The sequence below is a fragment of the Hippopotamus amphibius genome, chromosome 5, assembly GCF_030028045.1.
Source record: "Hippopotamus amphibius kiboko isolate mHipAmp2 chromosome 5, mHipAmp2.hap2, whole genome shotgun sequence".
Classification (NCBI taxonomy): Eukaryota; Metazoa; Chordata; class Mammalia; order Artiodactyla; family Hippopotamidae; genus Hippopotamus; species Hippopotamus amphibius.
In genome coordinates this window covers 73,186,040-73,213,668 of record NC_080190.1, presented here as the reverse complement: position 1 = coordinate 73,213,668, position 27,629 = coordinate 73,186,040, and the positions used below count along the sequence as shown (strand labels likewise).

Below are 27,629 nucleotides of genomic sequence, written 5' to 3'. Positions count from 1 at the left end.
GTGATCAAAATCATACATGTTTGGAGGAACTGTTGAACATTTCAGACACTCCGGAACCTGTGGTATCTCACTTACATGGGACTTGAATGCAATAGTTGTCTGTTTTTACGTATGGACACTGTGCCTGCCTTTATTTGGGGGGTGCACGTCATGTTGAGAACACTGTAGTTGTGTTTATCTATTATTCTTGAAATAATGTTCATCTGCCCTTGAAAGAGACCCATGCGACTTGATTCTGAGTCAGTCATTGTTCTCTCATTGAGAAGAAGAGGGGCTGCCATCTTCGCTGGCTGGCATCGTGGAGGCCTGGGCACAGCGTATGGTCCATGCCTTCTGTTGTGAGCACGTACGTTAATCCCTGGGATGTAAAGTCAGCCTTTCTTAAATCCATGTCGACTGTCTTCCGTCTGGTCTTCATTTGAAAGATATGGGACTGACTGATGTCAGTCTAGACCCTCTTAGAAGAAGCAAGGAGGCATCACAGGAGCAAAGCCCATGAGGAGCATAGAGTCTAGCTGGGGAGGCCATGGGAAACTCAGACTTGGTAAAATTAAGTGCTGCAGGCTGGGACTCACGGGGGACATAATTCTTGAGTTGCTCTTACCATCTGACATCAAGTTGGGCTGATCCGACTAGGGTTACCACCTTTTGGAGAGTCATGGCATGGTTATCCTGGAACACTGTATGAGGAGTGGTGTGGCTAGTACCCAAGTCATAGGGCTGCTTCTGCGGGAGTGACGTGACCCTTTGTGGAATGGCCACGTGTGTATTCCGTAGGTCTGTTGCCTCTGAGAAAAGCAGAACGCTCACCCTGATTTCTGTAGATGGTGCGTTAGGAGCTTGGAATTCTCTTAACCCGGGGGGATTGTTTCAGTATCTTCCCAATGTTGGTGCTTCTCAGAGGATGTCTGAAGATGCACAGCTACCTGGCTGAGGTGAGAGAGGCAGGCAGATCTGTATCTGAACTCAGACTGTGGCGCTCATAGCTGTATGCTTTTCACTTGCATTTAGTTATTTCACTCTAACCTCAGCTTCCTCATCCATAAAAGGAGGAGACGGCCTATAAAGTGCCGGGTGTCATTAGGAGCTTACTACACGGCAGCTGCTATGAATAGTGTAATGCCGAATGTGTAAGAACAACCAGAAGTTTCTCTCCCCCCCCCCCGCCTCACCTCTAACCCCGGCCCACACAGCCCATGTAACTTCAGTTCAGGGGGCTGTCATCCTGGAGCTGCAGCTGTCACGCTGACCCTGCTTCGTGGGAGTCAAGCGGCCACCTTGCTGGATTCCAGCACCTTTCTTTCCCCTTTTTGCTTAGTTAAGGTCACAGTCACTCCGCGACTAGGGGAAGGCGTCAGAGTCATCAGTGGGCCTAAGAAACAACCCTCCCACCACTGGGACAAACAGAGACTATTAGCGCCTTCAGAAAGTGTTTCTTATTCACCTTCTGCTTCCCCTTGAATAGGTAATGAAGCCCCTGGTGAGCTGAGCGTTTTCCCAAGGAAGAGATTTTCTGAAGGCAAGTGGCCATGTTTTGTTATGGATAATAATGGGCCACATACTTTGTAGGTATCTTAGCGTAGAATACAAATGATGCTCTTTACACCCACTTCCTTTGTAAAGAGCTCTGTACAGTTTACCGTTGGTAGCTTGTGGGCAAGCCAAGTCTTTGACACAGAACCGTGTTGCACTCTCCCACCATTTTCCTGGCTCAGGTGGGTCCTGCCACTGACTCGTTCTCCGTGGCCTACCTGTCAGCGTGCTACGTCCCTCCACGCCCAGTGCTTAGAGCTTTGAGTTCATGTCTTCGTCTGCTGGAAGGTAACACCGAAGCCCTCTTTCTCAGCTCTCTTTGTTGCTGATATTTTGCAGCTCACACTCTGCACACCATTTCTTCTGCTCCACTGAAACGCATACCATAAAAACAGTGGAGATCTTCACCTGGAGCCCACATTTTTTCTTAGACGGAGCTTGGCTTTTTTTTTTTTTTTTTTTTTGGCTGTGATGGCTGCTCCATGTGGGCTTTCTCTAGTTGTGATGAGTGGGGGCTACTCTTTGCCGCAGTGCACAGGCTTCTCATTGCAGTGGCTTTTCTTGTTGCTGAGCACAGGTTCTAGGCACATGGGCTTCAGTAGTTGTGGCATGTGGGGTCAGTAGTTGTGGCCTGCGGGCTCCAGAGCACAGGCTCAGCAGCTGTGGCACATGGGCCCAGTTACTCCACGGCATTTGGAATCTTTCCGGACCAGAGATCGAACCCGCATCCCTGCACGGGCAGGCAGATTCTTAACCACTGCACCATGAGGGGAGTCCCTGGAGCTCGGCTTTTAAAAGCACAGGAATGAAGCAGCGTGGCTGCCGTTATACTCAACCAGTGTTGTGCTCCCTGAGGAAGCCTTCCCACTGCTCTGCATGTTGACATAGCACATTTGTGTATTTGGCTTTTGTTTTGGTACCTACCCCCCAAATGCTCTTTCGCCATTTTTAGAGTGATGGTCTGACACCTTGAGCTGGAGGTGAACAGTATGTGAGATTAGAGCTTTCTATGTTGGAACCTTAACAAGTATGTGTACTTCATCTTCAAAAAAGAAAAATCCACCTTCTGTTGGCTCCCTGTTTGGTGAAAGATTGCTTCCCACACTTCCCAGTGAAGTTACATCTTCAGTTTCTGGCTGAGAAGGGAAATATCCGGCCAAACCTTAGAATGTATCAACCTGGAATCAACTTGGAGGTATAATGACTCCATTTGTGATCAGATTAGGTCTGAAGCCCCAGTGGAACCAATGTGTCATTTCTTTTCTACTGCTACAGAAAAATCTAATGGTTATAAGAATAGCAGTAGCATTTTTGCCCTGATGTGCACACCAACTTTATTCCCTCTGCTCCTAAAATATTCTGCTCCAAGGGCACCAGTAGATGTCTGGGCCTGGAATTTTTCACTGGTCTGATAGCATCAAAGTGCCTAATGAAGTAACTAGGGTGAGTTTTCAGGTTCAAATATAACCCTAAAGATTTGCCACTTCTCCTACTCTTTGGACTGAATCAGTCCCAGACATTATTATAATATCATTTTTCAGAGCTCTATAAATAGATGGATTCTCATTTCTCCTCTTAAGCACTATTTGCTAAATGTTTTGGCCCCAAAGTTCAGTCATTCCATGCAAGCATTAATCAATACTGGAGACATTTAGTGGTTACTCGTCCTGATGCGATTTGACATTATTTTCCCTCTGCCTGTGGGCAGGGGAGGGGAATACTGCCTAACAGAGATGAAGGGTCTTTTCTTCTCTTGTATGAAATGCAAATGATGAGGACATGTGCAATGTACATTTCTTGAATGTGAGGCTGCTGCTTTTTGTTGAGAAAGAGAGGCGAGGCCCTGGAGGATTTTCAGAATTTGTAAATATAAAATTATCTGCCTTCGTGTTTAAAAAAATAATAAAAGGGAGAAAGAGTTGGCAGGTTGCCAGATTACTTACATTACAGTAATAGATTTGCTGACCCTTGACTTCTGCTGTAGAGAAATGTATTGAATTTTTCATACTATCACATGAGGCAGATCTAAAAACCTAGTATACTGAGCACTGTTATTTAACTTGAGATTTAACAAAGCCGAAATCTTTTCAAACCAGCAATTTCTTGCATGATGATAATTTAGTGGCTCAGACGCTAATAAATCAAGGTTATAATGCCATTGATTTGTTAATTTTAACTTGGGTTGATTTTAAGTTGTCTTTATTTAAGAAAAAAAAAGGAGAAAAAAAATCTTGCTTTTCACAGTGACTGAATTTAATAAGAATCTCCGTGATAGCAAAAGGCTCCCCTACTGTTTATGCTTTGGGGTGGAAAATGTTATTCCTGTATTATTCCTAGGGAAAAATAAAATCTCATGCTGCTACAAATCTTATGCCTATGGAAAGATGTTATTTTTTTAATACATGATGGCTTACCTATTTCAGATCCGTTAATGGCATCATAAATAAGCATTTTGCTAATCTGAAATGTGAAATCTGGATCATAGTAGAGGCCCATTTATCTGCCTGGCTTTCAATCCTCAGACTACATTAGATGGGGGGGGGGGGGAATCTCTCTGGATTTCCTAATGAATATATTGCTTCTCTTCCCTATTACTTCCATCCACCAAAAACCCAAACCACATTCTTAGAGTTGCAGCCCATTGGAAATATTTCTCCTGTGTAATGAGTTCTTGGGGGCTGGGGTGCATTTTTGCTTTTATCTGTACAGTTTAGAAGCTGATTAAATCTTTGTTGTACTACAAATATTTGAGGAATAACCATCCGTAAGGCGCAGTCACGCTGTATTGTACTGAATTCTTTATACAACGCTTGCTGCATTGGGCAATGTTGACCTTACATTGGCTAACCTCTTTTTAATGGTATTGCATGTATGTTAAACGTTTAAATGTTCAGAAACCTATAATAGCTTTCGTCCTCTGTACTGCAAAAACTTCTAATAATCAGATGATAAGATCATATCCTGTGGGGTAATTGTGTTGTACCATGACAGGATAACTGAAAAAACATTCAGTGAAAATCGCACCGAACGGAAATGACTATATGAACAGCGATTGTTTGTGTGCCGGGTGAGAGACCACACTCTGCTCTTCAGGGCTTAGCTGGTCATATTTCTACTTGTTTCCTTTTAGTTGCTGCCTTTCTTGTTTTATTTTGGGAGTCTTTATTCCCTGAGCCACTATAATTATCTTTCAGTGATTTAGAAGGGAAAAAAAAACACTCAGTTGACCTTTACACACACACACACACACTCTCTCTCTCTCTCACACACTCTCACACACACACACACTCCCTCTGGAAGCCTTGAACAAGCAGCGTTTGTGTTTGGATTCAGTTTTACCTTAGTCATGCCTCTTTCCAGATACAAGAAACATTTAATTCCAGATTTCCTGCTTCTGGCTTTAGGCCTTTGACCAGCAAAGTGAAATGTATTTTTTACTGCTGTCGGCCAGCCAGCTGCTGAGTTGAGTGAAGGGAAGGAAAAAATAAATGAAGGAAAGGGGAAGAAAAAAAGAAAAGAAATGAAATAGAAATGTTGCCCTGCTTCTTGAACTTGCAAAATTGTATAAGGAAATTAAAGTCTCCTCAGCACCCATCTAGAAAGCTGGGTTGGCCCAGGACAGTCAGGTCCTGAGGTGGGGGGGGGACTCAGCTTGGGCGTCTCTCCCACCCAGTTCTCTGCTTCCTCTCACCCCCTTGGTCACACTCAGCGGGAAGGCGGCCATCCTCCTCAGTGAAAGGAGTCCCTCATGGTGCCGCCATCTCAGCGGAGTTTGCGGGGAGGGGGCACCAACAAGTAGTGACCATTGGGATACCCAGGCTTCAGTGCTCCTTGGGTTCCCATGGCAACCAAACAAAAGTAAAACAAACCTGTCTGTCCTAACAATAAAAATATGTTTTCATTAAAGTCAATTTAACATTTTTTTCCTAATTTAAAATATTCAATGCATTTTGCTCCCGGACAAAAATCCCCAACCCGCCGCTGTTGAAGGGGATAAAGTCCCTGGCAGAACCATGCAGATAAAAGCAATTGGGGGGAATGTTGGGGACTTTACAGATGAGACGGAATACATTCAAGTACGAACAAGATTGCTTTTTTCTCTCTTCTTCTGCTTAGTTATGCTTTTTATTCTATAAACATTAACTGTAATATTACAGTGGGAAGCAGGTATTTGGCAGCCATATATTATTTTAGTTTAAGTCTACATAGAGAGAACCGTTTCCAGTTTTAGCAGCTGTAACATGTTTAAGCTCAGTTTGTAATGGGATCTGAAGATAACTATTCCCCATGGGCTGTGTTGATCTTCATGGCTGGCCCGCGGCCAGACGCAGGGCTCGAAACTATTACTCACGCCTTCTCGCGCATGCCTTGTCCGAGCATGCTCAGTCAGTGAATTTTGTTTCTAATATGCTATAAACTGGCATTTGATTTTCTCATAATTTACTTGGTATTTTATTAAAGAGTGAAATATTATGATCACAAACGTCCCCACGTCTGTAATCACAAACCTGAGCAGTTGTGTGTGTTTAAGTAGTTGAGATCCAAGTTGCATAGTTAGAAACCAATTTTGGGATAGCTAACAAATATCCAAACCAAAGAGTCTTAGTTTAAAAATAATTAGGGTTCCCAATATTTGAACAGATTTATGTTGTTTATAAGCCAAGTACATTTTCTTCATTGAGTCAACTTGTCTTATTTAAAACAAATTATGTTTGCTGTATTAAAGTTCATATTTTTAAGGCTGAGTCTTGTATTAATCCCACAGTGAGTCATTAATCATACCAAATGCATTATAAAAACTTTAATCACTGAAGTTGAAACTGAGATTGTAATGCAATCCATCCCTTTTAATTACATCAGCTATTTTTCCCTTTCAGATCAAGTGCTACGTCGCAAAGGGAAAACAGAACTAGAGCTGTTTGATGTTTCTCTTTTTAGAGCAATTTTATGTACTTTGTTTAAAAAGTTATATAATTAAAATGCTTGAATTTTTCAGCCCTCTGATTTTTGTGGCTTGAATGTTCTGTCCACCTTCCTTCTCTCTGGGGCCCTCTTTAACTCGGCACCCCAAAACAGAGCGCCATATACCAGATACCCCCCCCCCCCCCCCCGCAGAGCTCCGCAGGAGACAGACATCTCTCCACCATGCTGTGCTTGCCTCCCATAACCTCTTGATCTTAAAGTGTCTGGTCTGTATTTTGACATGAATGAAAACAAACACTGGCGGCAGGCAGAAGTAGGTTCAAATACTGCATCTAACAAATGGGGTGACTCGGGTAAATTATTTAACCATTTTGGGCCTCAGTTGCCTCATCTGTTGAAAAGGGAATAATAACAACAACAACAGCAGTAGTAATACTCCACAGGGGTGTCGTGGCCATCACATGAAATAATCTATGTAACGTACCTAGGACGTTACCTGGTACATACTAGTACCTAGTAGAATGTAAGCCCTGGGGGCTTTGACTGTTTTGTTCACTGCTGTATCTTGGTGCCTAGAACACTGCCTGGCACACAGTGCTCAATAAATAGTTGTTGGCAGAAATGATAGGTGAATGGCAGCTATCAGAGTTGCTATTATTGTGATGTTATTGGCATTTAGGTGGCTCCCATGGGCATTCAAATGACTTTGAATGCGTCCATTGGTGTCCTCAGTGTACAGAGTCACAAAACAAGAAAGAGGTCTTGCAAAGAAGTATGTAAGTCACCAGGTGCTGGTTTTGACCAGGGAAGATGAAGTCACTTGATAAACTGCTTGTTTTGACAAAAGAAAGTAAGGCCCCTACAGCACCGACACTGCTGGAATCACCTGCCCTGACCGATCCTCTCTTCTGATACCTTTTTAGATTAATCCTGCCGTATGAAAGGTTTATTAAAGGAGAGGAAGACAAGCCCCTGCCTCCAATCAAACCTAGAAAACAGGAGAACAATTCACAGGAAAACGAGAATAAAACAAAAGTATCAGGAGCCAAACGCATCAAACATGAAATCTCTAAGAGCAAGAAAGAAAAAGAGAATGCCCCGAAGCCCCAGGATGCATCGGAGGTGAGTTGGGCTCCTCCACAGAAACGCCTCTGTGAGGCCGGCCCTGCCTCGGGGTCTTCTGGAGCCTTGCGTCCATGGCTGCGTCCCTGTCAGAGGCAGTGCCGGACTGAGAAACCCAGTCATCTACACTTCACAGTTCCCGGGTAGCGGGCCTTTCCGAGCAGTGCATGTATTGAATGGGTCAGGCCAAGAGTAGGATCTAGAAGGGAGCAAACATTCTGCAGAAAACCGAGAGCAGAGGCTGACTTTGAGATAGGAGTCAGAGCTTCAGCTCTTGAGGCCAAGGGACTCCCATGCGAAAGATGGGTGTGGCTTCTTTGCCATTTCACAGCCAGCCTGTCTGAGGAGTTGGTGTGACTTGAAACACGCATTGTGGGATCTGCTGTGTCTGCAGCACTGTCCTGAACACTTCAGAGGCTTGTGTGCCTCCCATAACTGACCTCTGCGCACCAGCCTTGGGTTAAGACCAATTTAGAAACATCTTAAGTATGTAGTATTTATAGGGGAATTTTGAAATGGTTCCTCTGAAACCATGATTATCTCTCTCATTAACAGGTAGTTTCTGAGCCTTTTAAAACAAGCCCCAGCTACCCACAGCCCCCAGCAGCTCTTTGGTAGAAGCCATTCCTGTCAGCGTCCAGCCAGTCTTGGGGGCCGATCTGGGCTCTGTTTCAACATGAATAATAAAAAAAACCTCTGCCGCCCATTAAAAAAAAAAAAGCAACAACAAAAAAACTTAGCAGCCACATTTGGAGACAGCATGTTCTAGGATTCAACCCCAGAGGGAATTTTGGTGCTGATATTAAACACCCCCTAAAAACCAGGTTTATAATGAACACGTAAGAGACTCCCTAATTAAACACTGGCTTAAAAACACACTCATAACACACACACCAACCTCCTAACTAGAAATTAACTTCCCCAACTGACTCCTGTATAAGAAGATGATACCAAAAAGAGAAATTTTTGGTTTTTGTTTCATAATTATTTTAAGCTCTAGTAATTAAAAAAGGGGGGGAGGAGGGAAATGACGCAGAGATTTCTAAACATCTGCAAGCTTGCAACATAAATGGCCAAAAGCAAGGAAATTCCAGGTTAAGGCTTACATTCCATTCTCCCTTTATCCTGTTGGTCTGGTGATTTATTGTAGGGCTTGGGATCAGTGAGTTCTATTAGATACCATATGTACAGCATTGCCAAAGCACCAGGGGACAAACCGAGGACCAAGAGGCCAGCTGACCTTTGAATGGCTCCACTTAGGGCATGAAGATTGAAACGGTTGGTTTGTGAGTTGGGGGAGGAATCCTCAGCCCATTCCCTGAGCCCATATCAGCTTGGGGAATGGCCACTGCCAAGAGCAGAGCTGGATGCCCTGCAGTCCACAGAAACTCTGAAAGCCTTTAGGCTCCCTGTTTCCTATAGGCCCCAACAGGTTCCCTTCAGGGACTGTAAGTAGCTAAGTGACCAAGGTTATTGTGATCAGGTTATCTAAACTACCTGGAATCCCACACCCTCTCCAAGGTTGACTCAAAGGTAGCAATTGCTCCCCACCCCTACACAGACCCATGGTATTGAGCAAGTCTGTTTCTTCTGTGTATTTTGGGGTTTGAATGATATTGTTGTTTTTATTATCATTGTTTTTAATTTTGAGATAGGAGGGCTTAAAAAGCCCTTGTAGTCAAACCCGCTATCTTCAAGTAGTCCGAAGGTACCATTTAATACACTAAGGCATATCATAAAATGCCCTCCTACAAAAAGGGTCCTTTCCTTTTTTTTTTTTTTTCTGCCTAGCTTTCAATGACCTCCTAAACCTGTCTACAACCCAAAACATAGAACTCCATGTAACTGAAGGCCTAGGTCACAGAAACATCAGTGGGACTGAGAACCCCCCACAGCCCCATCAGAAACTAACATTTAAATGCAATTTGCCTTTTCCCCTTGCTGTACTCATTTTTCTGTATTTTCATGTAATGTGTATGCTCAAGAGACAATGATGACTGCTCATGTACAACAAGGAATGATATTTGTACTGGGAAAGGCAGCTATTAGTACCAAAACAAAAAAAAGGAAAAGAAAGACGATAAACATCCCTAAAAAACAGGGCTATCTTGAAGTGGATTTAAGGAAAAATATCTATGAAATGGGTATGATTCCTTAACATTTTTGTTCCTGTGCATCCCTACACCAGCATCCTCAGTCTTGCCCAAAGATGCTAAAGTGGTGGATACGTCTCTCCTTAACGAAGAAAAACTTTCAAGGGATGAGATGGAGAAGGTTAAAAAAAGACCAGCTCCATACAACTGTTTTGTGACTCTTCTTCACTAAGACATGTCAGAGCAGAATGACAGAAGTTTTGAAAGGATTTGCCAGTCAGCTGGGTCACAGTTGGAAAGTTAAGATGACCTTCTAAGGTCAAAGTTGCCTAGCTATATAATGCAATGAATGAGTCAAATTGTGCCCACAGCTTCTGTCAGTAGGGACACAAAGAGCATCCATCTCATTGACTACAGCTTCAGTGAACAGAAAAGCTGTATTGGTGGTGGCATTCACTGCTTGCGTTTTGACAATTTCATTTTCAGCTTTAATGGAAATGTAGTTTGCTGCAGCCTAAAAGAACTTAGAGTCCTTCTGTCCCTCAGGTAGACAGGGACGTTGAATCTTCATAATTTTTCAATATTCTAGCTTCATCTGCATGTCATATGGCACTGGGTAGATGTTATTAACACTTAAGCATCACTAATTTTATGCACTGTATTGAACATGTTAGGACGGGATTTGCTCTCTCGAAGGAAAACGAGGGGTTATAGTAAGTTTGTTGTTTCTTGTTGACATGGGGTTGGTTGGATTTTTGAAAGAGAGATGCTTAAAAAAATCTTCAAAGTGTCGTAAAGCACAACATGTAATTTAAAACCCATTTGGATAATTGACTGATTTGACAAGAAGACAACCTCAGAATTAAACTATATATTAGAATCAAGGAGTGATATGATTGTATACCAGCAGTACATAACACTTTGCTATTTGGATAGGTATCTCATAAGGGACTGGAGTGAATATGCATATTTCCCCTAATGTTTCTGTAATTTAGATTTCTTTCTTTAGAGCCATGATTGGGGAATAATAAAGCTTTACAGAAACTCCACGAGCTGACTGACAAGCTTGTTTTAAAAAAAAGTCTGTGTGTAATATCTTATTTCACAGCATAAAGTGTCAATGCATTTGACTTCCTTCTGACTATCTTTTGCGATATTTCATCAGGTTTCCTCAGAGCAAGAGAAGGAACAAGAGACTTTACACCAGAAAAGCATCACTGAGCCTCTCCCAGTAGCAGACACAAAGAAAAAAATGGAGGGGTACCGGGATTTTGCAGCAAGGCCCCTGGTGTCCCGAGCAGATCCAGAAAAGGACAACGAAACAGAGCAAGGTGCCAACAGCGAGAAGGCGGCAGAGGAGGCAGGAGAGAAGGGGCCTGCCCCTCCCCTCGCGAGTGCCCCTCCAGCCCCTGAAAGGGATCCAGCCCTGATTCCAGGGGCTGGCAAACAGTCGCTAACCTCTCCCAGTGCTCTCGTAGACTCAAAACAAGAACCCAAGCCCTGCTGTTTTACAGAGAGCCCTGAAAATGAACTCCAAGAAGCATCCTTCCCTGGCTTCCCCACCACGCAGCCACCGCTGGCAAACCAGAGCGAGATGGAGGATGACAAACTCCCCGCAATGGCAGATTACATCGCCAACTGCACCGTGAAGGTGGACCAGCTGGGCAGTGACGACATCCACAATGCACTCAAGCAGACCCCAAAGGTCCTTGTGGTCCAGTCATTTGACATGTTCAAAGACAAAGACTTGACTGGGCCCATGAATGAGAACCATGGACTTAATTACACCCCCCTGCTCTACTCAAGGGGCAACCCAGGCATCATGTCCCCGCTGGCCAAGAAAAAACTTTTGTCCCAAGTGAGTGGGGCCAGCCTCTCCAGCAGCTACCCCTATGGCTCCCCACCCCCTTTGATCAGCAAAAAGAAACTGATTGCGAGGGACGACCGGTGTTCAGGTTTCTCCCAGGCCCATCACGGCCAAAGCACTGACCACATGGCGGTCAGCCGGCCGTCAGTGATTCAGCACGTCCAGAGTTTCAGAAGCAAGCCCTCAGAGGAGAGAAAGAGCATCAATGACATTTTTAAGCATGACAAACTGAGTCGGTCCGAGCCCCACCGCTGCAGCTTCTCCAAGCATCACCTTAGCCCCCTTGCCGACTCCTATGTCCTAAAGCAAGAAGTTCAGGAGGGCAAGGAGAAGCTGCTAGAGAAAAGGGCTCTTCCCCACCCCCACATGCCCAGCTTCCTGGCTGATTTCTACTCATCTCCTCATCTCCACAGCCTCTACAGACACACTGAACACCATCTCCATAATGAACAGACATCCAAGTACCCTTGCAGGGACATGTACAGGGAATCGGAAAACAGTTCTTTTCCTCCCCACAAACACCAAGAGAAGCTCCACGTAAATTATCTGGCGTCTCTACACCTGCAAGACAAAAAGTCGGCTGTAGCAGAAGCCCCCACAGATGACCAGCCAACGGATCTGAGCCTTCCCAAGAACCCTCACAAACCTACTGGCAAGGCCCTGGGCCTGGCCCATGCAGCGCCCGGGCCCCAGGAGAGCAAGAGTGCCTCCCAGTTCCAGGTCATAAACAGCCAGAGTCGAGACTGTCACCCCAAGGCCTGTCGGGTATCACCCATGACCATGTCGGCCCCTAAGAAATACCCTGAATCACTTTCCAGATCGGGAAAACCTCACCCTGTGAGATTGGAGAATTTCAGGAAGATGGAAGGCATGGTCCACCCCATCCTGCACCGGAAAATGAGCCCTCAGAACATTGGTGCAGCGCGTCCCATAAAACGTAGCCTGGAGGATTTGGACCTTGTAATCGCTGGGAAAAAGGCCCGGGCCGTGTCTCCTCTGGACCCCTCCAAGGAGGTCTCTGGGAAGGAGAAGGCCTCAGAGCAGGAGAGCGAAGGCAGCAAGGTGGCGCACGGTGGGCACTCTGGGGGCACCTCGGAAAGCCACAAGCTGCCCCTCTCCTCCCCTATCTTCCCAGGTTTGTATTCTGGGAGCCTGTGTAACTCGGGCCTCAACTCCAGGCTCCCAGCTGGGTATTCTCATTCTCTGCAGTACTTGAAAAACCAGACTGTGCTTTCTCCACTCATGCAGCCCCTGGCTTTCCACTCGCTTGTGATGCAAAGAGGAATTTTTACGTCGCCAACAAATTCTCAGCAGCTATACAGACACTTAGCTGCAGCCACACCTGTAGGAAGTTCGTATGGGGACCTTTTGCACAATAGCATTTACCCTTTAGCTGCTATAAATCCTCAAGCCACCTTCCCATCTTCTCAGCTCTCATCTGTACACCCCAGCACAAAACTGTAAGCCCGGCTCTGCCCAGCATCCCAAACGGCGTGGATAACAGAGCTTCACTCCTTAGCCTAGGGGTGATGGCTTGTAGAATTAGAAGTCAGTATTTCTTCTAATCTGGGGGTGAGATCAGTCCCGGCCAAAGGGGCTTAGAGGGGAGGTGAACGTACCTGATATTTGCAGGATGATTCCAGCCTTGGCTGGTCAGTCTTGAGCCCCTGTCAACACAGATGCCCTCACACCCCAGATTGTTCACTTTGCTCGCACGGGGGTCTTGTGAAGGGATTCACGTGTATCCAGGAAGAGCTTAGAGGACCCCGTCTGAGTTCCGATGGTCAGGAAACAATCTGGGCAAAAAAAGGCAGACATTTCAGAAGAAGGGGCGAGGAAGACTGGCAAACATGCCAAGGGATGCCCCTCTCTTCATAAAACTCTCCAAGGTTCAATCAATGCAATGTATAGTGAAACTTCAATAGGTCTTTCATTTTGACACTATTATACAATCCAGAGAAGTAAACACTGTTAAATTGACTGTATATATTTGCTTCTTAAAACTACCCGTATCACTGTTTGCTCACCTAATTTATATACAGGTAATCCTAATTTTCTCCCAGTTCCTTCTTGTCCTTTTTTTTTTTTTTTTTTAAACAGTATCGCTATTTTTTGCAGGTCGTTTTGTTTTGTTTTGTTTTGTTTTAAAGGCTGACTGTCCTAGTTGTTGATGTGTGTTTGTAATTTTTCCACATCTTATCATTTTGAGCAGCTTTGGGTGGTAATGTTATTGTTTACAAATTGAAGCAACTGATTCTAGTGGAACAAATGAAAAAAGAAACAGTTGAGCACACGATAGTGCAAAGAACGTTCCTTTGCAAATCTGCAACTTAAGGATTTTGTTCCTCATAAATGGCATAGTTGAAAGAGCTTACACACTGCTTACCCGGCCAAATGCTTTGCTTTGAAGTGTTGGGTTATGTGAAAATATCGAGCATTGTACTTACCTTATCTAGGCTGTGAAACTGTCCTACATACCAGAGGAATCATAAAAACTTAAAACCTCACTGGCAGCAAGCTGCTGAATAACAACAGAGTCTAGAGGACATATTTGTGGGCTGCACAGATATTTTAGGAATTTCAGAAATTAGAACAGAAGCCAAAATGATTTACATTGGTGTTGGCACTGATCCCTTTAAAGTCTGGGAAAGGGGGTTGGGAAGAGGATGGAGCTCGACTATCCAGAAGAAAATGAGCAGCGGGAGGCCTAAGCACCAGATGCCTGCCCTGGGCCATGGTCTTGCGAGTAACAGGTAGTCACTTTGCCTTCATCAAGTTGGTCTCTTGTTATTCCCATGAAGAACCGCCCAGGCCACGTTTCTGGGGGTAACTGGCGTACCAGATTACCCATTTCAAAAGAAAGCCATCCTCTTCGGGTTTATGGGGCATGAGTTTTGCATGTATGCACAACACATAGGGTGGTTTGTGTCTTGTTTTTAACCACCTGGCAACACAGTCCACTAAACGATTTCTTTTATTGTTGGAAAGAAATGGTCAAGCTGCTCAAGCAGTCAAAAGATGCAGAGAACGTATATTGTCATTCTTGCCACTTTATTCTATTTGCTGCCGAGATGTAACATCAAGGTGGATGCATTTTCTAAGTGTGTTAAAAGTCGATCAACACAGAGTGGATTTTCCTCCCAGGTCCCATCCCTGCTGACAAGACTGCTGTGATGAACTCCGCAGGCAACCCCACCCTGCCCCACCGCTACCCGTAGACATTAGAACCATAGTTAACCAAGTCTTTTACCTCTGAGATATTTAATTCTATGAAAATTGATGACACTTTTCAACTTCTAAATAGGTAACGCGACTGCAAAATAATCAAAATTGGTAAACAATGAAACTGTGGCTCTTAAACCAAGCCATGCATGCTGTGCGTTTGTATTGAAATGTCTCTATGATACGAAGCCAAATATTCAGTGTAACATACTTAATATCCAAAGGTGGAAACAAAAGAATGTAGAGATCTAGTGTTAAGAGTTCCATTTGCTTCAATTAATTATTTACCTTCCTGTGGAATAATATATATATATATTTAATAGAACCATAGATAGACTAGTAGAATTTAGATTATAAATGTGTGAATGCAGATTATCCTGCTATTGCACAAGATAGAGGGGGGGAAATATCTCAATTCCAGCTGGCAGAATGCTGGCCAGGACACATATTAAGAGAGTTGCACTAGATTGAATGGTCACAGAATCAGAGGACATGGAAGAAGGAGGAAACTCCGGTGTTTCCGCAGCTGACATGGGCTAGATCCTACATGGTTTCTATGAGTTCATTTCTCAAAGGAAACGGGGGCATCTGCCCCTGGTGGAACTCACCTATCCATTTTGAGTCTGGGGCATGTGTTTTCCCCACTGCTGTGATTTCAGTCTGGTTTCATCATGTTGGAATCCGATCACACCATTTTCAAACAATGTTAACATAGTCCAGCTTTTGTTTTTCTCATCTCTTCTGAGAGGAGACTCACTGTTCCTGTCTGAGGAAGCTCATACCCTCGGCAAAACATCAGGACAAATAAAGAGAAATGGGGGTATACATTCCCAACAGAAGCAGTGTGTTATTTGTTTTAAAACTCCGAGCAGAGATCTTGGAAATCTTTCAAAAAGACCATTGAATTCTTCATTGGCTGAGAACTACATTTTAAAAAGTCTTAAATAGGGCTTTGTTTGCATTGTTTGAGTTCAAGGGGCCTTATTATTGAATGGAATTGCACAAGCCTTTCTTTGTGCAATCAAACCATTGTTATTGGTAGTTCTGTAAAGGAAACTGTGGAATCTAATTGGCAATGGAGTCATAAATCTATTTACTAAGTGTGGCTTCCAAGAAATGTTGCAATTCAAAATGCGCTAAGTCTGTGATTTACTGGAGATTTGGAGATTCTAAATAATGTTTTTTTTTTAAACCTTTCCATGCAACTTCTGGTTTAACTTTTGGCAACTCAGCATTAAAGAAAAACAAACAAATAAACAGACAAACAAAGAAACCCAGCCCAAACAAGTTTCAGAATTAACTATTCTAGTAAGTGATTGGAACTTGTAATATGTGCCACAGGACTGACTTATTTATTTACTAGCTAGAAGCTCTTAAGTTCACTTGTTTATCAGGGCATATACAGAAGGGTTTATGAAAAACTCAGCGTTGACTTTACAACTTTCTGACCTGGTGCATGAATTCTCAAGTACTGTATTTCACTGTGTTGGTGTGTCTGATGGAAATTTTGAGGTGATCCCACAAAAATATTTTATGTAGTGTGCCTTCAAAGAGAACCATTTATTTCTCTTCACTTGTTGTCCCACAGAGTCACATTTGGTGGTGGTCAGCCAAGTCCCATCTGGTCTAGTTTTACTCTTGTCCCAATTTTAAAGAAAAATGGGAACAAGTCTGCCCTGGTGAGACCCACACCACTGCAAGGATTATCTTGAGCACTTAAATTCCAGTGTTGGCTGTTGATGTATTTGATATTCTGCTTGTCTCCCCATGGTTGAAATATGTCTGAAGAATAGCAGCATAATCTCTTGGCTGTTTATACTTTTTAAAATTTTCCTGTGTTGTAAATATTGTATACTTTTGGTGATTCCAGCTATGTAACCTCTATGCTCTGTAAGGTGATTATTTGTATATAGCAACATGGCCCAGTGATATTATATAGTTTCCCAATGGAGAGGTTATTGAGTAACCTTTGCATTAGTTTAAACACTACCAGAAGAATGCTGAGCCAACTATAAACACTCAATTTTGTATGTTTTCCAAATTGTACTTATTACTGCTTTTGATACTGTATTACGTGCCAATAGTTTCCCAATCACATAGCAGGCAAGAGATATTTTGTACTTTTTGATCCACTGTAATATTTAATAAAAAATGTTACTATCTGTTTCCTTTTGGTTGTAATCTGTCACTTCCTCCTCAAGAGCCCTGTGGCCTCACCAGAGTACTTTCCACCCCATCATCACCAAATAGGATAATAGCGAGAACAGTGATGATGTGGATGTCTATGTTTGTTGAGAACCTACCTGGTGCCTAGTTGGCATACAATATCTTTACTCTTCACAGCCCCATGTAAATGTGCATATGCCCATTTTACTGATGAGAAGACTGAGGCTTAGACAGGTAAATCAACTTGCCCAGGATCACCTGGCTAACAAGTTGACAGAGTCAGGATTTGAACCCAGGGCTCTTAAGTCTAAGACTTCCTTTGTATACCATGCTTCTCTCCTGGCAGGTAATAAAAGTCATTATTTCTTATTCAGTCAACAAAGTTTTACTCATGTCTCGAATGCCAGGCACAGCATTGGGAGCTGGGATTACAATGGTGAGTAAAAGATAAAAAATACTGTCTCTGGAGCTTTTTAATCTTATGGGAAAGAGTTAATCAAATAGTTACCCACATAAATACAAAACCTCAACCTGACCTAGTTCCGGGGGAGAGGAGGTGGTGACTAAACTGATACCTGAAGGATGAGTATGAGTTGACCAGGTAAGAGGCAATTGGGAGAAGAGTTATCCAAGTACAAGGTACCACATGTGGAAAGACCCGAAGGCAGGAACAAGTTTAACTTATAGGAATTGCAAAAAGCCTATGTGACAGAAGCATAAGGTCCAGGGAATGAGGCTGAGGTGAGGTTAGAGAGTATAGCAGGGGTCAGCCAGGTAGGTCTTAAGAGATCAGGTTGAGCATTTGCTCTTTATCCTAAGCAAGAAGAGGTTTAAGTGGGGAGTTGATATGTTCAGATTTGTCTTTGTCAATGTCACTCTGGCTGCTGTGTGAAGGAAGATTGAGAGCAATCTAACACCAAGATGGTGGTCATTTCAGTTGGGGTAGCAGAATGGGGCAATGAATGCATTTCACAGGTATGTGGAAGGAAGGATGAACAGATCTGGTGATGGATTAATTGGAACAGCTGATGGCTATATCAGGATTGAAAAGCTAGGAAAACAGCATATTCTGATGTCTGGTGATGACGGACAAAGATTTCTGATCTTTCATCCCCTTAGTCCTCTGCCTCCAAGCTTCCCCCGGTTTTGCTCAGCTTATTATTAGTTGAAGTGAGGCATTCACCAAGTAGCACCCTGTGGGCTCCCTTCTTAATGGGTTCCAGAGACTGGGGCAGGGCAGAGGGTGGACAGACTTTGCTGTCTTAGTTTACAACCCACAGCATCTGATCAGGGTGGTCTTTGAATAGACAGGAGAGAGTAAACTGCTAATAAGCATGTCACCACAACTCAGGGGGAACAGAACCACAAATACATTTTAATAAAAGACCCAAGACCCTTTATCCTATCATGGTTGACTCCCTGAAGGACCCTGCCCACCCATTTCAGGCCAACGGGGAGTTACAGCAACATGTTAGTGCTCTTTCCCCTGGCTCTCATCCCTTTGTTAATCCAAACATGCTAAACACAGAAAGAACCCCTAGCGCCATGGTCTCCTCACCCTCACTATGATTCATGTTTATTTCACCATATCATGTGAAGTGTTATGAGTACATCAAAAGAATGTTCTTCCATCTATGACACATTCAGCATTTATAGATCTGATACTTGAATCATACACAACAGGAAACATCATGATAAGTTATCTATTTTTACCAGACCTGGCTAATACTGTTGGGAAGGAGGGTGCTTTTGCTAAAGATGTCACTCATGGTGTAGAAGCTATAACTGCTCAATGATTTATTCTAGGAAAGTGGCCAAAGTTGACAAATGTTTTAAGGGCTGATAGTGACCAGGAAATGGGTGATCATTTACATCAACAAGTATGTGAGTGGTAGGAGGTAGTAGTGAGGTGGGGTAAGGCCAGGACCTCTGGCCAGGAATAATGTTAAAAAAAAAAAAAAAAAAGCATAGCCTTCAAGATTGACCTAGACAGTAGCGTAAATGACACTAATTTGGGTCCATTAATAGAGAATTCCTGAATTTTGGCATCTCCAAGCTAATTCCTGGGATAAATAACAATGCAAAGCATTTGTTTACCCTGCTTAAAAGAACAAACTATTTGATTCATGCTAGCCATAACCACAGGCATTCAGCCAATCTAGTAAGGAAAGGTGATCTGCTCCCTGAGACACCCATACAAGAACAGCTACTACTTTAATTATTGTTGAAACTCTCTCTAGAACAGAACTGTCCAATGGTACTTCCTAGAATGGTGGAAATGTCTTATAATTCAGAGTTTTCCAATACTGTAGCTACTAATCAAAGTGGCTACTGAGCTCTTGACATGTGCCTAGTGTGATGGCAGAACTGATTCTATAATTCTATTTAATTTTTATTCACTTAAATTTAAACAGCCACATGTGGCTAGTGGGTACTATATTGAACAGCACAGTTCTAGAATGTGCAATTGACCAATGAACACACATGTATAGACACAAATTATAGATGGGACAAATCTGCAAATGAATTTTAACAGACACTAAGAGCAGGCAACACTGTATCTCTTCTGGGCAAAACTTCGTTAATCTATTGGGGGTGACTATAGATTTAACACTATTTCTTACTCAGGATTTATACATCATAAGCATCTAAATACTTACTAAATGAATAAATTAATCATTGGGAGAGCATATGCCAACAAAATGGACAACCTAAAAGAAATGGACAAAGTCTTAGAAAGGTACAACCTTCCAAGACTGAACCAGGAAGAAATAGAAAATACGAACAGACCAATTTCCACAAGTACTGAAATTGAAACAGTGATTACAGAGGGGATCAAGATGGCAGAGGAATGGGACGTGGAGGTCACCTTCTCCCATAAAAACATTAAAAATACATCTATAAGTGGAATGATTCACAGAGAATATCTACTGAATGTTAACAGAAGACCTCAGACTTCTGGAAGGACAAGAAAACCTCCATGTAACTGGGTAGAACAAAAGGAAAAAGAGAAAGAAGGAATTGGGATGGGACTGGCACCCAAGGGAGGGAGCTGTGAAAGAGGAACGGTTCCCACACCCTGGGGAGTGCCCTCTCTGCAGGGAGATCAGCTTGTACGGAGGGGTTGCTTCCGAGCCTAGGAGGAGAGTGCAGCAACTGGTTCGCAGAAGACAAAACAGAGAGTAATCTGTACAGAACGTCGGCAACACCCCCCTGTGCTCCCCAGCCTGAGACACTGGTCTGTAGGCTTCAGAGGTCAGACCCACACAGAGGACTGGGATTGAGTGTACAGAAACAGCCTGACGAGGCTAGACTGTGGCAACTGAGGGTGTACTTGGAAGAAGCCTGGACCTATGAGAGAAACAAGGCACCACTGTTGTGGGGCTTACAAGGAGAGGGGCGTGACCACCAGAAGAGTGTTATTCCCTGTGTGTGCACTCCCAAGCAACAGGACACCACCTACACAGGATCTGGGGGCAGGTACAAGTCACCACCGCCATCGTGGGCTCCAGAGGTGGGCACATGCTGCTGCTATCAGACCCATGAGCAGATGCCAGACGCTGCCCCAACTGTGCCAGGAGGGTGTGGAAAGCAGCCACCCATATGAGACCCATGAGCAAGTGCCAGGCCCTGCCCCTCCTGTCCAGGGAGTGCATTGAGAGCAGCTGCCCATGCGAGACCCACCACTAGGTGCCAAGAGCTGCCCCTGCTGACCCAGGACTGCACAAGGGCCACTGTACCTGCAAACCCTATATCAAGGGAATAACAGCCAGCACACACTGAGGAAAGAGGCAGCAAGCATCCAAACTAAAAGCAGTCCCTTGACTGCAAAAGAGGGTAGAAGGGCTTAAGCTTACCACCTCTCTCAAAAATACCAAAATTACAATGAACTTCTGAACAACTATTCCAACAAAAAAGACTGGAAACTATGAAAAAGGATATTTCACATTCAAAGACAAGGAAGAAGCCACTATAAGATGGTAGGAGGGGTGCTTTTGCAACATAATAAAATCCCATATATGTTGGGTGGGTGATCCACAAACTGGGAAATAATTATATCACAGAGGTTTTCCCACAAGAGTGAAAGTCCTGAGCCCCATGTCAGGATCCCCAGCCTTAAGGTCTGGCATCAGGAGGAGGAATCCCCAAGGCATTTGGCTTTGAAGGCAAGCAGGGCTTGAGTGCAGGAGCTCCACAGGACTGGGGGAAACAGAGACTCTATTCTTGGAGGGCACACAAAAGTTTTCACATATACTGGGACCCAGTACAAAGCAGTAACTTCAAAGGAACCAGGGCTGTACCTACCTACAAATCTCAGAAAGTCTCCTGGGGAGTCGGGGGTTGGCTGTGCCTCACTTGGGGGTGGGGGGGTGGGGTGGGAAGGACACTGGTGGCAGAGGTCCCAGAGAATATTGATCAGCGTGAGCTCTCCTGAAGGTCACCACTTTCGCATCAAAACTTGGCCCTACCAAACAGCATATAGGCTCCACTGCTGAAACACCTCAGGACAAACAACCAGCAGAAAAGGAACACAGCTCCACCCATCAGCAAACAGGGTACCTAAAGACATACTGAGGTTACAGCCACCTAAAAACACACCCTTTGACATGGCCCTGCCCACCAGAGGGACAAGACCCATCTCCACTCACAAGCAGGGAGACACCAATGCCACTTACCAGAAAGTCTGCACAAGCCTCAGGAACAACCTGACCCAGCAGAGGGCAGAGACCAGAAGCAAGAGGAGCTGTGATCCTCCAGCCAGTGGAAAAGGAGACCACAAACACAGAAAGTTAGACAAAATTAGACGGCAGAGAAATATGTTATAGATGAAGGAACAAGACAAAACCCCACAAGAACAACTAAATGAAGTGTATATAGGCAACCTACCTGAAAATAACTTAGAGTAATGGTAGTAAAAATGCTACAAGATCTCAGAAAAAGAATGGAGGTATAAACTGAAAAGACACAAGAGATGTTTAACAAAGAGTGAGAAGAGTTAAAGAACAAAGATGAACAACACAATAACTGGAATGAAAAAACACACTAGGAGGAATCAATAGCAGAATAACTGAGGCAGAAGAACGAATAAGTGAGCTGAAAGACAGGGGCAGAAACCACTGTCGCAGAATAGAATAAAGAAAAAAGAATGAAAAGAAATGAGAACAGTCTCAAAGACCTCTGAGACAACATTAAACACATTCGAATTATAGGGGTCCCAGAAGAAGAAGAGAGAGAGAAAGGGCCTGAGAAAATATTTGAAGATATCATAGACAAAAACTTCCCTAACATGAGAAAGGAAATACTCAAATCCAAGAAATGCAGAGAGTCCCATACAAGATAAATCCAAGGAGGAAATGCCAAGACGTATATTAATCAAGCTGACAAAATTAAAGACAAACAAAAAATATTAAAAGCAACAGGGGAAAAGCAACAAATAACATATAAGGGAACTGCCATAAGGTTATCAGCTGATTTTTCAGCAGAAACTCTACAGGCCAGAAGGGAGTGGTACAACATATTTAAAGTGGTGGAAGGCAAAAACCTACACCCAAGAATACTCTACCCAGCAAGATTCTCATTGAGATTCGATGGAGAAATCAAAAGCTTTACAGATAAGCAAAAACTAAGAGAATTCAGCACCACCAAAACAACAAATCCTAAAGGAACTTCTCTTGGTAAAAAAGAAAAGGCCACAACTAGAATCAAGAAAATTATGAATGGGGAAGTTCACTGTTAAAGGCAAACATACAGTAAAGGTAGAAAATCATCCACACACAAATATGATACCAAAACCAGCAATCATGAGGAGAGTACAAATGAAGGATATTGCAATGAATTTGAAATCAAGAGATCACTGACTTAAAACAATCTCATACATATATAGACAGCTATATCAAAACCTCATGGTAACCACAAATAAAAAATCTATAATAGATACACACACACACACAAAGAAAAAGCAATCCAAACACATCACTAAAGACAGACATCAAATCGCAAGAGAACAAGAGGAATGGAGGAAAAAAGACCTTCAAAAATAAATCCAAAATAATTAACAAAATGGCAAAAAGAGCATTTGTATCGATAATGACCTTAAATGGAAATGGATTAAATGCTCCAACCAAAAGATATACACTAGCTGAATGGGTACAAAAACAAGACCCATATATATGCTGTCTACAAGAGACCCGCTTCATGGGGAAAGTGGAAAGGGTTGGAGGGGGAATGAATTGGGAGACTGGGATACCAAATTGTACACTCTAAATATATGCAGTTTATTGTAAAAAATAAAAAAATAAAAAGTTAAAAAAATAAAATTAAGTATGTGATGAAAAAAAAAAAGAGAGAGAGAGATCCACTTTAGATCTAGGGACACACACAGATTGAAAGTGAGGGGATGGAAAAATATATTCCATAGAAATAGAAATTAAAACAAAAAATCTGGAGTAGCAATACTCATATCAGACAAAACAGACTCTAAAATAAAGAATGTCACAAAAGACAAAGAAGAACAATATATAATGATCAAGGGATCAAGCCAAGAAGATATAACAATTGTAAGAATATATGCATCCAAGATAGGAGCACCTGAATATATAAGGCAAACGCCAACAGCCAAAAAAACCCCAAATCAACAGTAACACAATAAAAGTGGGGAATTTTAACACTCCACTTTCATCAATGGAAAAATCATCCACAGAAAGTCAATAAAGGGAACACAGGCCTTCAATGACATATTAGACCAGATGGAATTAATTTATATTAATAGAACATTCCATTCAAAAGCAGCAGAATACACTTTCTTCTCAAGTGCACATGGAACATTCTCTAGGATAGATCACATCTTGGGTAAATTTAAGATAACTGAAATCATATCAAGCATCTTTTCTGACCACAGCAATGGTCAATGATGAGATTAGAAATCAACTGCAGGAAAAAAGTGTAAAAAACACAAATACCTGGAGGCCAAACAATATGTTATTCAACAGCCAAAAGATCACTGAAGAATCAAAGAGGAAATAAAAAAATACCTAGAGAAAAATGGCAATGATAACATGGTGGTCCAAAGCTATGGGACACAACAAAAGCTGTTCTAAGAGGGAAGTTTATAGCAATACAATCTTATTTTAGGAAATAAGAAAAATCTCAAATAAACAACCTAACATTACACATAAAGCAACTAGAGAAAGAGGAACAGACAAAGCCAAAGTTAAGGACTTCCCTGGTGGCAAAGTGGTTAAGAATCCACCTGCCAATAGAGGGGACATGTGTTCGAGCCCTGGGCCGGGAAGATCCCATATGCTGTGAAGCAACTAAGCCCATTTACCACAAGTAATGGGCCTGCACTCTAGGGCTCGTGAGCCACAGCTATTGAGCTCACATGCTGCAACTACTGAAGCCCACATGCCTAGAGCTTATGCTCCACAACAAGAGAAGCCACCACAATAAGCCCGTGCACTGCAATGAAGAGTAGCCCCTGCTCACTACAACTAGAGAAAGCACACATACAGCAACAAAGACCCAAGGCATTCAAAAGTAAATAAATTTTTTTAAAAAGCCCAAAGCTAGGAGAATTCCTAGGCGGTACAGTGGTTAAGAATCCGCCTGCCAGGATACAAAATTAATGTGCAGAAATCTCTTGCATTCCTATACACGAACAACAAAAAAACAGGAAGAAAAATCAAGGAAACTCTCCCATTTATCACTGCAACAAAAAGAATAAAATACCTAGGAATAAACCTGCCTAAGGAAGCAAAAGACCTGTATGCAGAAAACTATAAGACACTGATGAAAGAAATCAAAGATGATACAAATAGATGGAGAGACATACCATGTTCTTGGATTGGAAGAATCAACATTGTGAAAATGACTATAGTACCCAAAGCAATTTACAGATTCAATGCAATCCCTATCAAATTACCAATGGAATTTTTCACAGAACTAGAACAAGAAATCTTACGGTTTGTATGGGAACGCAAAAGACCCTGAATAGCCAAAGCAATCTTGAGAAGGAAAGATGGAGTTGGCAGAATTAGGCTTCCTGACTTCAAACTATACTACAAGGCCACAGTGATCAAGACAGTATGGTACTGGCACAAAAATAGAAAGGAAGATCAATGGAACAGAATAGAGAACCCAGAGGTAAACCCACGCATATATGGGCATCTTATCTTTGACAAAGGAGGCAAGAACAGACAATGCAAAAAACACAGCCTCTTCAATAAGTGGTGCTGGGAAAACTGGACAGCTACATGTAAAAGAATGAAATTAGAACACTTCCTAACACCATACACAAAAATAAACTCCAAATGGATTAAAGACCTAAACGTAAGGCCAGACACTATAAAACTCCTAGAGGAAAACATAGGCAGAACACTCTATGACATGCATCAAAGCAAGATCCTTTTGGACCCACCTCCTAGAATCATGGAAATAAAATCAAGAATAAACAAATGGGACCTCATGAAACTTAAAAGCTTTTGCACAGTGAAAGAAACCATAAACAAGACTAGAAGACAACCATCAGAATGGGAAAAAATAGTTGCCAATGAAACAACGGACAAAGGATTAACCTCCAAAATATATAAGCAGCTCATGCAGCTTAATACCAAAAAAGCAAATAACCCAATCCACAAATGGGCGGAAGACCTAAATAGACATTTCTCCAAAGAAGACATACAGATGGCCAACAAACACATGAAAAGATGCTCAACATCACTAATCATCAGAGAAATGCAAGTCAAAGCCACAATGAGGTATCACCTCATACCAATCAGAATGGCCATCATCACAAAATCTGGAAACAACAAATGTTGGAGAGGGTGTGGAGAAAAGGGAACTCTCCTGCACTGTTGGTGGGAATGTAAGCTGGTGCAGCCACTATGGAAAACAGTTTGGAGGTTCCTTCAAAAACTAAAAATGGAACTACCATATGATCCAGTAATCCCACTCCTGGGCATATACCCAAAGAAAACCATAATCCGAAAAGAAATATGTACCATAATGTTTATTGTAGCACTATTTACAATAGCCAGGACATGGAAGCAACCGAAATGCCCATCAACAAATGAATGGATAAAGAAGATGTGGCATATATATACAATGGAATATTACTCAGCTATAAAAAGGAATGAGATGGAGCTATATGTAATGAGGTGGACAGTCTGTCATACAGAGTGAAGTAAATCAGAAAGAGAAAGACAAATATTGTATGCTAACTCATATATACGGAATCTAAAAATGGTAATGATGAACTCAGTGACAAGACAAGAACAAGGGCACAGATGCAGAGAATGGACTGGAGAACTGGAGGTTTGTGGGGGTGGGGGGTGAAGGGGAAGCTGAGATGAAGTGAGAGAGTAGCATAGACATATATATACTACCAACTGTAAAATAGCCAGTGGGCAGTTGCCGTTTAACAAAGGGAGTTCAACTTGAGGATGGATGATGCCTTAGAGGACTGGGACGGGGAGGGTGGGGGAGAGTCGAGGGAGGGAGGGAATACAGGGATATATGTATAAATACAGATGATTGAACTTGGTGTACCTCAAAAAAAAAATTAAAAAAAAAAAAAAAAAAAACACCTATCCTTCTGAAACTCTTTCAAAAACTTTCCAAGGAAGGAACACACCCAAGCTCATTCTATGAGGCTGCCATCACCCTGCTACCAAAACTACAAAAAGATATCACGAAGAAAGGAAATTACAGGCCAATACCACTGATGAACACAGATGCACAAATCCTCAACAAAATACTAGCAACACATATCCAACAATATTTTAAAAGAATCATACACCATGATCAAGTGGGGTTTATCGCGGGGATGCAAGGTTTCTTCAATATCCACAATCAATCAGTATGATATACCACATCAACAAATTGTAGAATAAAAACCATGTGATCATTTTTTGTTGTTGTTGGAAAGTTCCTTTTCATTTATTTTCCATGTGATCATTTTGATGCAAAAATAGCTTTTGACAAAATTAAACACCCATTTATGATAAAAACTCTCCAGATATTGGCACAGAGGGAACCTACCTCAACATAACAAAGACCATATATGACAACCCCACAGCTATCATCATTCTCAATGGTGAAAAGCCGAAAGCATTTCCACTAAGATCAGGAACAAGACAAGGATGTCCACTCTTGCCATTTTTGTTCACCATAGTTTTGGGAGTCCTAGCCACAGCAATAAGAGAAGAAAAAGAAATAAAAGCAACCCAAATTGGAAAAGAAGCATTAAAACTGTCACTGTTGGGCTTCCCTGGTGGTGCAGTGGTTAAGAATCCACCTGCCAATGCAGGGAACATGGGTTCAAGCCCTAGGCTGGGAAGATCCCACATGCCGTGAAGCAACTAAGCCCGTGCACCACAACTACTGAGCCTGTGCTCTAGAGCCCATGAGCCACAACTATTGATCCCATGCACCTACAGCCTGTGCTCTGCAGCAAGAGAAGCCCACACACCACAACGAAGAGGAGCCCCTGCTCACCACAAGAAAAACCCCATGCACAGCAACAAAGACCCAACACAACCAATAAAAAACAAACAAAAAACTGTCACTATTTGCAGATGACATGATCCTCTACATAGAAAATCCTAAAGATGCTACCAGAAAACCACTAGAGCTCATCAATGAATTCGGTAAAGTTGTAGGGTACAAAATTAATACACAGAAATCTGTTGCATTTCTATACACTA

The 27,629-nt window shown here is 42.6% G+C and overlaps 1 protein-coding gene across 2 annotated transcripts in view; it reads left to right on the top strand.

Annotated features, from left to right (window-relative positions):
- The window catches only part of ARID5B (AT-rich interaction domain 5B), a 177,733-nt gene extending 160,570 nt beyond the window's left edge, over positions 1-17,163 (top strand). The window contains exons 9-10 of one of the 2 annotated variants that reach the window (XM_057734383.1): positions 7,380-7,578; positions 10,837-17,163. In XM_057734383.1, coding sequence (XP_057590366.1) covers positions 7,380-7,578; positions 10,837-13,002 — 2,365 coding nt within the window. In that variant the 3' untranslated portion in view covers positions 13,003-17,163. The remainder of the gene's footprint in view (positions 1-7,379; positions 7,579-10,836) is intronic. The other variant, XM_057734384.1, reaches the window with a different exon arrangement.
- The last annotated feature ends 10,466 nt before the right edge of the window (positions 17,164-27,629 follow it).